Genomic DNA, 12,843 nt, shown 5'->3' with positions numbered 1-12,843 from the left:
TGGGCCTTGGAGTTCCCTAACCTATTGGTTTTGGGGGACTTCAACATCCATGCTGATGCCACCCCCTCATGGGCTCTGGACCTGGTGCCTTCCATGGCGACACTAGGGCTCTCCCAGTTTGTTTTGGGCCCCACATCAAGCAGGCCACATGCTGGATTTGAGCTTTGGTGCAGGCATAGATGTGATCATGTCCTCCCCTGTGGAAGTGGAAGTGCCTTTGCGTAAATAAAACCCCTGCGTCCAGTCACGCTTCCCTTGCGCAGCTCTGTTCAGAAGCTGACCTGGCAGGAGAGCAGAGTCGCAGCGGTCCTGGGTCCGTGTGAGATGAGGGATAAATCAAGTCCAGAGACAGTTCGGTTCTTATCTCTAGAAGCGTTTATTTACAAGCCATAAAACAGTCATACTCCATCAGAGCTTTCTTGCATTCTCTCCCGTGCTTCCAAAAGCACACACGCAGCCTCTGTGCCGAGCGGCTGCTCAGTGAGAAGTGAGAGCAAGTCTGAATGCAGTCACACGCTGTGAGTCACTGCTCTGCGACAAGCTCCTCCTCCTCCTCCTCCCAGATTCAGGACACCACGGAGTTCTGACCCTGTCAGTTCCAAACTCCACAGTGCCATGGTCTGATCACTATGCTCTGAAAGCCAGAATTGACTTCCCGCCCCCACCCTGCTTGGGTGGCAAGCCTATTTGGGTTCACCCGCAGAGGCTGATGGATCCTGACGGATTCCGTCAGGCCTTATGGGACTCTGCTCCCCCTGGCAGCTCATTAGATGAGCCTGTTGAGAGCTGGAATAACCGGCTCTTGGTGGCCATCCATAAAATCGCACTTAGGCGCCCTCTGTGACCCCGCCGAAACCGGGGCCCCTGGTTTACTGAGGAGCTCTGGAAAATGAAGCGGGACCTCAGACAGCTAGAGAAAGTATGGCAGCATGCTCGCGACAGAGCCTCAAGAACATCTTATAGGATACTTAAGAAAGCCTATGAGATGGCAGTGAAAGCTGCTAAGAAGTCCTACTTCTCAGCTTCCATTGCATCCACTAGCTCTCGCCCGGCATGACGTTTTAGAATAATTAGGTTCTTAACGTCCCCGGAGGGACAGCCAAATTTAAATATGAATTCGATTCATAGCTGTGAGGCATTTGCGAGCCTTTTTGCAGAGAGTCTTGCTGCTCCGCCGTGACCTCCCTGCTAATTTGGATACAATAACAGAACTGGAGACTCCTCGACTGTCCTCTGGTCCAGTATTGGACCACTTCAATAGGTTACCCCCAGCCAATGTGGACAGACTCCTCCTAGCTGGAAGGCCCACCACTTGCCTCCTTGACCTGTGCCCGTCCTGACTGATTAGAGCGTGTCCAGATGAGGTGCGGATCCCCCTGGGTTATCATCAATTTGTCCCTCGGCTTGGGGACATTCCCAGGGGAGTTGAAGGAGGCAGTGGTGCGCCCGCTCTTAAACAAAAAACATCATCAGATCCTTTAGATCTATCCAATTATCGCCCGGTTTTGAACCTTTTGTACCCGGGTAAGGTAATTCAGAGAGCGGTTGCTGAACAGCTTAGTAGGTTTCTGGATGAAACATCGGCTTTGGATCCATTTCAGTCTGGCTTCCTTCCTGGTTATGGGACTGAGACTGCTGTGGTCGCCCTAACAGACGACCTCCGTAGACAGCTGGATCGAGGTGTGTCGGGACTGCTGATTCTTTTAGATTTCTCAGTAGCCTTCGACATGGTCGACCACGAACTTTTGGACCACCGCCTTGCCGACGTAGAGATTCAGGCACAGTCTTACAATGGCTGCGCTCTTTCCTTTCAGGTCGGGGACAGAGGGTGGCGCTAGGGGAGCTGTCGCGGCACCCCTTGGTGTGTGGAGTGCCGCAGGGCGCAATCCTTTCCCCAATCCTTTTTAACATTTTTATGCACTCCCTGGTCCAGAATTTTGGGCTGGGTTGTCATCAATATGCTGATGACACCCAGCTTTATCTGTTGATGGACGGCCATCCTGACTCATCCCCGGACACACTGACCAGATGCTTGGAAGCTGTGGCTGGATGGCTGCGTGGGAGCCGGTTGAAGTTAAATCCTTCAAAGACAGAGGTCCTCCGGCTGGGTCGGGATGACATGGGATTGGGGGGCCAACTCCCATCTCTTGTGGGGGCTCAATTAGTGCCAGCACCTTCCATCAGGAGTTTGGGTGTAACCTTCAACTCCTCCCTCTCTATGGAGGCGCAGGTTGCAGCTACAGCAAAGGCGGCATTTTTCCACCTTCGCCGTACTAAGCAGCTGGTCCCTTACCTTTCTCGCCCTGAACTAGCCATAGTAATCCATGCGACGGTCTCCTCCAGGCTCAATTATTGTAACTCACTCTACACGGGGCTGCCCGTGAGACTGACTCAGAAACTCCAGCAGGTGCAGAATGCCACTGCGAGGCTCCTTACGGGGTCCTTTCCGCAGGACCACATTCATCCAGTACTATACCAGCTGCACTGGCCCCCGCTGGAGTACAGGGTCAGGTTTAAGATGCTGCTTTGAAAAATTGAAAAACAGAGTGCGAGATTGGCTCCATTATTACCAAATAATGGAGGCATACAATTTGGACAAAAAAGTTGGTTTCCAGGTGGAAAAATCAAAATTGGGAACAGAATTGTTAGACCCCAAAATTAAGAATTTGTCAAGAATGTATAACTTGCTGTTGAAATGGAACACTCAGGATGAAACGGTGAAATCTGCTATGATTAAATGGGCACAAGATGTTGGACATAACATTATGATGGCTGACTGGGAACAGTTATGGACCACAGGTATGAAATTTACGGCATGTAATGCCCTAAGAGAGAATTTAATGAAAATGATTTACAGGTGGTACATGACACCAGTCAAGCTTGCAAAAATTCATAATTTACCTGATAATAAATGTTGGAAATGTAATGAGACTGAAGGTACATTCTTCCACCTTTGGTGGACATGCCCAAGGATTAAGACATTCTGGGAGATGATTTATAATGAAATGAAAAAGGTATTTAAATATGCCTTCCTGAAGAAACCAGAGGCCTTTCTCCTGGGCATGGTCGGCCAATTGGTGCCAAAGAAGGACAGAACTTTTTTTATTTACAACAGCAGCAAGAATACTCATCGCGAAGTATTGGAAGACACAAGATTTACCCACCCGGGAAGAATGGCAGATGAAGTTGATGGACTATATGGAACTGGCGGAAATGACTGGCAGAATCCGAGACCAGGGAGATGAGTCGGTGGAAGAAGACTGGAAAAAACTTAAAGATTATTTACAGAAATACTGTAAAATTAATGAATGTTAGAAAAATGCTGGAATGAAGTTATATGGCTTTAGCAGAAATGTTATAAGGAATTAAGTACAAATAGATTTTTAATGTATTAAAGGGAAAAAATAAGGTTAGAATAAGTTAAGATAAATTACAGGACAGAAAACAGAGGAAGATGGAAAGGAATTGCTGAAATAGTTAATTGAAGTGGAATACAAAAAGGGAGGTGTGAGGAGGTCGTGGAAACAAGTGAATGAAAGATAAGATATTGAAATTACTGGATGTGTTTTAAATTGTGTTTGGTTTGTTTTGTTAATTCAATGTTTTAGTGTTAGTGTTACGTAGTGTTTTTGTTTTTGTATTGTATTGTTGATTTTTTTTCTTTTTTTATAGTCTTTAAACTGTTAATAAATATTTAAAAAAAAAAAAAAGATGCTGGTTTTAACCTTTAAAGCCCTATACAGCCTAGAACCCTCGTATTTACAGGACCGCCTCTCCTGGTATGCCCTGCAGAGGACCTTACAGTCCACAGACAATAGTATCTTAGAGGTCCCGGGTCTCAAAGAGGTTAAACTGGCCTCAACCAGGGCCAAGGCCTTTTCGGCTTTGGCCCGTCTGGTAGAACGCTCTATCGCAGGAGACCAGGGCCCTGCAGGACTTGACATCCTTCTGCAGGGCCTGCAAGATGGAGCTGTTCTGCATGGCCTTCGGTCCAGGTCCAATTTGACCCCCCTCTATGGAACCCTGTAAGTTACCTCTGGCCCTTTTATTGGCTCATGTGGGATCAACATGGATAGCTGGCCCTGATGAATACTTGAGGTTAACAACCCCTATGGTTGTAATTCATAGGCAGTTATTTAATTTTATCCTGATCCCAATTTTTAAACTGTATTTTAATCAATTGTTTGATTGTGTTTTAATGTATTTGATATTTGATGTTAGCTGCCCTGAGCCCGGTCTTGGCCGGGTAGGGAGGGGTATAGATAAAAATTTACTTCCTTACTACTTACAGGTGCTGGTGGGAGCAGCAGGTTGAAGTGGCCTTCCCCACGGGCAAAAGGAACCCCAGGATGACCCCACACCTTGGGGGCTACTGTCTACCATAGTCTTGGATTCAAACAGAAATCAAGCCTGGTCTCACTTTGTGTCGAGACCCCGGGCCCTGAAGCCCCCTTAGATAATAAAAAAACCAGACACAAATATTTAGGTTAATGGGATAAAATGGGCCATAACTTTATTGGTTACACACGTGAGCGGTTTGGCTTAGGCACTGGGTGAAAGAAGACTATATCCTGACTCCTGCCCATCTGCAGGGAGCCTCCTAAGAATAAATGACCGGTAGGGGGAGCCCTATGATATACATCAAATCGTGGAACCCCCAGGGTCCCCGATGGGGTTGTGGCATGGCCCTAGCCCACGCCCAGGCTTTGGACAGGCACCACACACCCGGATCCCTTTAACGGGATATCCTTAACGAGGAGGGACAAGCGGAGGCTACAATCTCCCCTCCCATAAACAAGATTTACCCAATGCCTAACCGCCACTCAAGCCTCAAAGGATCGCTGCCAACACCCTCACACCTGCAACCAATCCCTAATGCCCTTGACGATATCAACCAGCCAAACATCACTTCCCAAATCAGAAAGGTGAACGCCGTCATTATGAAACAAGGCCTCCTGCCTGTAAGTAATGTTGGGGTGTCGTATCACCCGTCCATTCAAGAGCTTCACCTTATATGCCACCTTACGATTAATAGCTTTCCTGGCCCTGTCGATTGCCTGCGGGCGGGAGCAATCTCGCCAATGCCGCCTCACCAGCATTTCAGACCAGATTAAGGTCAGGTCTGGGAACAAAACAGCCAGTTTATCAAAGTCCTCTCTCATGCTTATGTTTAGGTCATTGCCGTTCCTTTGACCCAGGTCGTTCTCTCCAAGTTGAACAATCAGAGCGTCGGGGGGGCCATGCAAAGCAGCTCTGGTCGTCACGATTGGCATAAATTCCTCCCATTTCAAGTCACACCTTGTGCCCCAGGAGACACTGACATTTTCAGGAAGCCCTAGGCAGCTACCCAAGCCAGTATTGATGGCACGCACACGGGCCCAGTGGATAATACAGTGTCCTACGATCCATATGTTTATCACGGGGCAACCTGAAAATAAAGGAGTGACAGAGCGTGATTACCATGGGTTCTTGCAGATATACCTTCTATATGCATCAGATCTCCAGCATCCCATATCCTTGATTCTGTCGGTTGGCACACCCCAATGGGCAGACATCGTGGCAGCATCAATCCTAAAGGAATGCACAGCAAGATCCACAGCCGAGAGACCACAGGCCTGGAGAGCTTTCCGCATCACTGGGTAAACTGGTGTCGAGCCAGGCGAGAGCGATCTTGGTGAATAAGGAAGGGGCCCGGACCAGGACGCCTGAAGCAGGGGTATCTCCTGGCATCCTTTACGGGACACGGGCCCTTGCGCTCTGATGCCGAGAGTCTGATAAGGGCTCCTTTCCCTGATTTTAGATTGCTGGATGCATATTAGCAATTCTAAGACAAATTTATGTCCTCTTACAGTAACCCCCTGGAGGAAATGCCTGGCTCACCCTCATTGACAACTTCGCCCTCTCTGAGGGCCCCAGATAATACTATGGCATATACTGCCAAGACAGGGGACACTCGTATTTTAACCAGCCAGTGACTCTTAAAACCCTACAGATATGGTAAAGGAGGTCAAAAGTGATCGTTTTTCTACTCTCTGTGTTTGGTGGTTGAAGTCTACCCCAACATTCATCGCCCTGCATACCATAAATGCTGCGCAGGGATCAACAGAAGATACATTTGCTGAAGAAGGCAACAGCAGCAGCTTGGATGGATAATGTTTTAGCCATGCGACCTAGCCTCCAGAGGTGCACGAGGCAATACTTGATCCTCCGTAGGAGGCTGGCAAGATCTGAGTTAGATTTTGTGCAGAAAGCAACAAAATCGGACCACGCCTTTTTGTAGGATCTAAGCATGGATGGTGCAAGAGGCAGATACTCCCTGCATCACGTCAAGCTTTCAAGCGTCCAAAAAAAATGCTCTGGGATTGGCTCTGGTAACTGCTGGGGCTCAGGTGCTAAAAATGGATCCATCAGGAACTGAGATAATGTACCAGCCATGTTGTTATCAACCCCCGGGATAAATTTGGCGGGAAAAACGATGTTAAAACCCAAACACAACAGGACAAAGGAGCAGAGTACTGAGATACTCTAGCAGTCCCGTGCCTAGTGTGTGTGGGAGAAGCACCAGAAGCTTGCTTCTTGTTGGCAGGCATAGCAAACGATAAAAGACAGCTGCGTATACACGAGATTGCAAACCACTGAGGTCAATAAGGTCTACACTGGCAGGCAGCCTGCCTGAATCAAATATTGTCCTCACAGACTGGCAGCAACACCAATCAATATTGTCTACAATAATGGGCAGCATGCACCAGGGAGCATGGCTTAGTATCAATAAAGTCTACACCGAGAGACAATGGAGTGCACCTCTGGGGGAGAAGTCTAACAGTGCGCTAGCAACACCAAAGTGACCTGCCTGGGGCGTAAGCCGAATCATCATAATAATCATCAGAATAATGGGTTGTCTCAAATGGTTCGCCAATGGAGTTCTACTTGTGCAGCAGGATTTCTTCCTCTCGCTGTGCACCCCCCCCCCAAAAAAAAAGTGATCTGGAGACTCCACAAACATTTTGGAGCAGTTTTTGAATGCAGAAGACCATGGGAGAGGGGAAAGGAGGAGGAAATAGTTCTGGTGCAGAAGCAGAAGTCTGCTGGGTGAGTGGGATGGCAGCACTAGCTATGACTCATGGCAGGTTTCTGCCCAATTTGCACACACTGTTTCCTTTTGGCCACCATTATTACCCAGCTCAATCCACTGGCGCTTCCGGGACCAAAGTCTTTAAGGGGATGAAGAAGAGGGAAACAGCCTGTAAGTGAAAGAGCTCTTTTTTTTTTATAATAATATTTTATTAGATTTTAACAAGAGAAAAAAAAAGAAAAAAAGATTACAAAGTCTTAAACAATAGCAAAATCATCAACACAAAAAACATGAAAAAAAGAAAAAAAGAGAAAAAACAAGAAAAATAAAAACCCCTCTTTTCAATTTCTCACCATTTTTTTTTACTTATTTTCCTGACTCCCTCCCACCTCCCTCTTTGTATTCCAATTAAAGATATGTTCAGCAAATTCATGCCTCTTACCTTACCCTTAATTATATATCCCCATATAATATCCTCATATTTTCATTTATAATCAAACCATTCTTACAAATTCTTATTTCACCTTATTACTCAAACCACTTCATTTTTACAATAATTTCATTAATTTTATCTTGTCCTCAAATCATTAAACTTTCAAAATTTAGACCAAATTTTGCTAAAGCCAATTACATCCTTTCCAACATCTTTTTATGTTTCATTAGTATTAAACTAATTCCATACATATAAGTTAATTACAAAAGGCGTTTCTCATTCTAAGTTAATCCAGCGTCCCTTTTCCTGGTTCACGGCAATGTCAGTCCATATATCATTATATCCTTGTCAATCAGGTGTCCTAATGTCTGAGGCTCTCAGGTCACTTCCAAGCCCCTTCTGCGAGTTTTCTTGTTCCTGTTTGTAGTTGCATACATCCTTGATCCCCGTTGAGTTCTTTTGCCTTTCCTTCTCTTTCTCCTTGGGGGGCCAATCACCGGGTAATTCCGTACAGTAACATTCTTCATTTCCTTTTATCCAATTGTCCCATTCCCCGGTGTTGCACTCCCCAGTGTTTAGTTTGTAATCCAAAAAGTAATTATTCCAAAAAAAATCTTCCACTTGTTTCACAGTCCCGCCAAAAATAAAGGTTTTCTTAACTCCAAAGTTTAGCCAGTGTCCTCCAAATTCCATCCTCCAGTATTGCGACCGTTGGTCATGTGAGACTTTAATTCTCTGTGTCTTTTGAGATACATTCACAATCTCATCCATCTTTCTCTGCCCTTGCACTTGCCCTATTAAACCAGTATCCTGAATAGATTGTTGTGCAGTTTCTGTAGCTGCATTTTCCATTGGCACCTCTTTGCTGACTTTAGCTGCTGTGTAGTCCATCTTTTGATTCATCAAAGACATTTTCTCCTCCAGCTGTCGCAGCCCTTCATATATTTTGTTCAGAGCAGATAAAACTTCCTCTCTATTCATTTCTGTCAAGGTCAGGGAGCTGGTCCCACGGTCTAATTTTCCCAGATACAATGTTCTCTTTATAACTGAAAACAAAACACACTGGCTGGCTTCCTCTAGGGGGTGTAGTTACTTTTTGGCATCCATCTTTAAATTGTATCCAACAAGGAAAAATTCCTTTCGAATTCCAGATATTTTATTTCCTTTCAATATAAAACAAACAGGCAGAAAGCAGCATTGGAATTATTTTTCCCTTTTCCAGTTCTGTATGTCAAATTTTCTATTTTCAAATTGTAAATATCACCGACCGTTTCTTTCCTGTCATTCCGTCCCCAGGTTAGGGACAGTGGAAGCTTATTTTCTTAACTCTCTCTCTGCAGGATTAGAAAGTCAAATTTCCCCCCCTTTCCTCCTGCTGTCTAGGGGGGTTTGATGGTTAAAAGTGCAGGAAACTTCAGGCTATCTGTTTTCCCGGCTTTTAGATTGTACAGTCTTTGCTTTGATCTTTATACAAAGAACGGGAGGTGGACTTCCTTTTTGCACCTTCCCGTTTCAGGTCAAATTCAAGGCAATATTTTAATCCCGAATTTCCAATTATCCTACTCACGGGTTGTTGTTTAAAATCCGAATTGTCATAGGAAGAAGGACAGCGCTCTCCGACAACAGCTGTGCAGCTTCGCTCCGCAGAGGTAGCGATTGACTCTCAGCACCACGCCAGCCCCCGTCTCACTCCGGAGCCCTTTACAGGGTTCCTTTGCCAAACGGGGGGGCGCAAACGGTGCCCGCCGAGTCCCAGGGCCGCAGGCTTCTTCCGCCTGCGGTTTTTAAAGGGTCCCCGCTTCGCTGCAGCGGTAGGACCCGATTTCCGCGGAGCTGTCTCCCTCTGAGTTAGAGGGAATCCGCCATTGTCGGAGGCGCCGCCTCCGGAAGTCCCGTAAGTGAAAGAGCTCTTATCCTGAGCCATCATTTCAAGAAATGCCAAAAGAAACTGCCTTGACAATTCGCATTGGTCTGTTTCCTGCAGCTGCTTGTAAATCTTATTTTGCATACTTGACAGACACCAAAGTCAGGTCCTGGACCGCCATTACCACAGGAGGGGAAGCCCAGCACACAGGAATAGCAACAAAGGCTATTTTAGCAAAAGAAAACGTAACACATAATGAAGTGAACGCAATCCTTAATAACAAAAGATAATTGAGGAGACGGATGCAAAACACGCAGGAGAAATAAAGAAAAGACTTCTTCGTGCAAGACACCGTTAAACCACAGGAGGCAGGAATGGCCACCAAACTAGATGGCTTTAGGAGAGGATTGTACAAATTCATGGAGGTCGAGAGGGCGATCGATGGCAGAAGATGCTGGACTAGATTGGCCCCCTTAAGGCTGATCCAACAGGCTCTTCTTTTTTAAAAAAATAAATAAATTGTATTAACTTTTCTAAATTACATTTCAAAATATGCATTTAAATAACCTTACATCTATGACTTCCCTTCTCCTTCTATGGTTCATTTTGCATATCATAAATTCCTGCATATTGCACATGAACTAAACCATTAGTAATCCATTGCTACATCCATCAAAACTTATTTACACTGTTGAATTTATCTTAATGCTACCAGCATTTTTAAATAAACACAATTTTCTCCTATATACTCAGTAAACATTTTCCAGTCTTTTAAACCAACAGGCTCTTCTTAGGCAATAATTAATGCAGCATTCACCAAACTGGGCTGTTGGGCACTGCAGCACAAAAGAGCTGGAGGGCACCAGGTTGGCAAAGGATAAAATAATGGAACGAATGCTGCCTTTAATTACAAAATTACAAATTTAATTACAAAAACAGATGTCATTATAGGGTTGGGAGGATCTCGCATGTCCATTCATGCGCTCACTTCCAATGCTCCTGTTTCCACACTGGCCCATTCAGCTTCTGCCGCCTGGCCTCCGTTTGTCGAAAGCCTCCCTTGATATGTGTCTCTACTACCCTGCATTAAATTAGCTTAACTAGATTTCACCAGCTGTCATTTAGCAAGCTTTGAGGGTTCATGTCGAACCCTTGTGGCACTTGTGGACAGCCCTCTGTGGCTTTTTCAGAAGAAATATCCGCCTGGAGATCAAGGACAATCCAGGACGCTTAGCTCTTCTCCAGGGCCAATCATCACCACAAACTTGTCTAATCCCTTTTGAAGCCATCCAACCTACTACATAGCCCCCATATTGTCAAAGGCAGAAGCTGGCACAGGCAGTCTACTTCCTGGGCGATTTTTGGGGAAAAAAACCCTGCATGTAGAAAACAAGCATGTCAGGGACAGGGGTTGAAACCTAGCCGTCGCCCCGATGTGCTCATTTTCTCTCTGTAGGAAATGGAAAAGCTTTCGACCATGAGAACCCTGACATATGATGCAATCTGAGATGGCACAAGACTATTACCCATTTAAACCATAGCAAAATACCGTATTTTTTGCACCATAATACTCACTTTTTCATCCTAAAAAGTAAGGGGAAATGTCTGTGCGTGTTATGGAGGGAATGCCTACGGGTGGCATGCCTACGGATTTTCCTCCTCTAAAAACTATGTGCATGTTATGGTCAGGTGCGTGTTATAGAGCGAAAAATACGGTAATAGCACGTCAGATCTTGCATTGTGTCCTGGTGTCAAGGCAGAAGACAGGATAGAGTGCCTCCCAGTTTGAGAGAGGGGATGCAGCAGAAAAATACAAACTTGTTTTTCTAACTTCAGCCTTCAAATTCCTGATTACGCTGCAGGCCCTTACCATCCTAAGGATCTCAAAACCAAACACTGAACTCTCCTTCACTGCATAAATTCCCTGCTGCTCCTGAAGAGGTGCCAGGCTTGCTGCAGTTGGTACCTTCCCCTCCTCACCTCTGCACTGAAGCTCAGGTTATGGAAAACCTCTCTTCTGATTTTCCACACAATCTGGTAAGATCCAATTCAGCACATAAGATTGAGCTTTTGCAAGGCACGGAGAGAAACTCTCGGGCCCCTGGGAGAATTAATCAGTGGGAGTGAGCCTTAACTTCCGACTCGCCCTGCAGCAAACGCCTTGCCTTCCCACCTTTTCAGAAATCCCCACCCCAAAGAACATCCTAAAATAAGGAAGTGGCTGTCAAGGCAAGCCAGGAGCCTTGGTTATATGCCCAAGGACCAGACTGAGTCTGTCCCCTCGCTTGAGCAAGCAGCCAGGATCCACCTCCCCGGCAGAAAGCTCAGCCCAAGGACCTCCTTTGCTGCCCACAAAGTCACCCAAGGGTAACCCTCATCAGATTGTTCATGGTGGAGGACGTGCCGACACTCAATGGCGCCAACCAAGGACAGGGAGCAGAATTATGTGACCATGCATCCCCTGTCCTATGGAACCCCCCCCCCTAAATTCAATGAATAAAGAGACAAGGCAAGTAGTATTTGGGTAAAATCAGGTCATGGCTTTATTAACTACTGGTGTAAGAGGTTTCACATAGACATCAGGGAGAACCAACCATTTCTGGCCCGTCTGCCGGAAGGACTTAATTTGGGGTCAACTGGAAGTGAGCGAGTTCTTGACCTGCATCAAAGAGTAAGTCCCTTGCTGGACTGCACCTGGGGAGTGCTATGGCCCTAGCCCCCACCTGGGCATCTGGGCAGAAGCATCTCTCCCGGATCCCTTTTCCGGAGGGGCAGGCAGAGGCTACAGCCTCCCCTCAATCCAAGACTACGCCTATCCAATGCATCAACTGGCCCTCAAGCAAATGCTCGCCGCCAAACCGCTCACATCTGAAAACAATACTTTAGGCCTCCAACCAGGTCAGTCAACCAAACATCAAGTCCCTCATCGGAGAGGTCTACCCCATCCTGTCGGAATAAGGCCTCTCGTTTGACTGTGATGTCAGGGTGTCGGATGACCCAGCCACCCAGCAGCTGCACCTTGTTCGTTACATGTTTGTTCACTTTCTGCCTTATTCTGTCCCTTGATTTGTTCACGGATGCCTGCTGCGGTTCCGGGGTGCCAGGCCTCGGAATAATAGGCCAGCGCTGCCTCTCCAGTAGCTCGGACCAACAGAGGCTAGTCCGTGGGTATTGAAAGTGCAAGGTCTCCAAGTCTTCAGTGATAGCCTTGACTAGGTCATAAATCTTTTGTCCGCCCACGTCGTTCTCACCCAGGTGAAAGATGATTATATCAGGTGGGCCCACCGTAGAGATCCGAGCAGTCAGCAATGGTAGGAGCTGATGCCACCTCATTCCCCTCTGGCCGATCCATGACAGCTCTATATTCGAGGGGAAGCCCAGGTTGCTGCCCCACCTGGATGAAACTGCGCGGACTTCGGCCCAATACACAACGCTGTGCCCGCAAATCCATACCTTCTTGGTGGCCAATCCTCA

The 12,843-nt window shown here is 46.5% G+C and overlaps 1 protein-coding gene across 10 annotated transcripts in view; it reads right to left on the bottom strand.

The window, feature by feature from the left end:
* Positions 1 to 4,481: 4,481 nt before the first annotated feature.
* The window catches only part of LOC310770601 (uncharacterized protein), a 44,216-nt gene continuing 35,854 nt past the window's right edge, over positions 4,482 to 12,843 (bottom strand). For 6 of the 10 annotated variants that reach the window (XM_083631601.1, XM_083631608.1, XM_083631596.1 and 3 more), the window contains one exon: positions 11,889 to 12,839. In XM_083631601.1, coding sequence (XP_083487727.1) covers positions 12,232 to 12,839 — 608 coding nt within the window. In that variant the 3' untranslated portion in view covers positions 11,889 to 12,231. Of the gene's footprint in view, positions 5,429 to 11,888; positions 12,840 to 12,843 lie in introns of those variants that run through there. The other 4 variants (XM_083631604.1, XM_083631595.1, XM_083631598.1 and 1 more) reach the window with 1 other exon arrangement.

Source organism: Podarcis filfolensis (assembly GCF_964270895.1).
Source record: "Podarcis filfolensis genome assembly, chromosome: 9".
Lineage (NCBI taxonomy): Eukaryota > Metazoa > Chordata > Lepidosauria > Squamata > Lacertidae > Podarcis > Podarcis filfolensis.
This window is presented reverse-complemented; position numbering and strand designations above follow the sequence as displayed.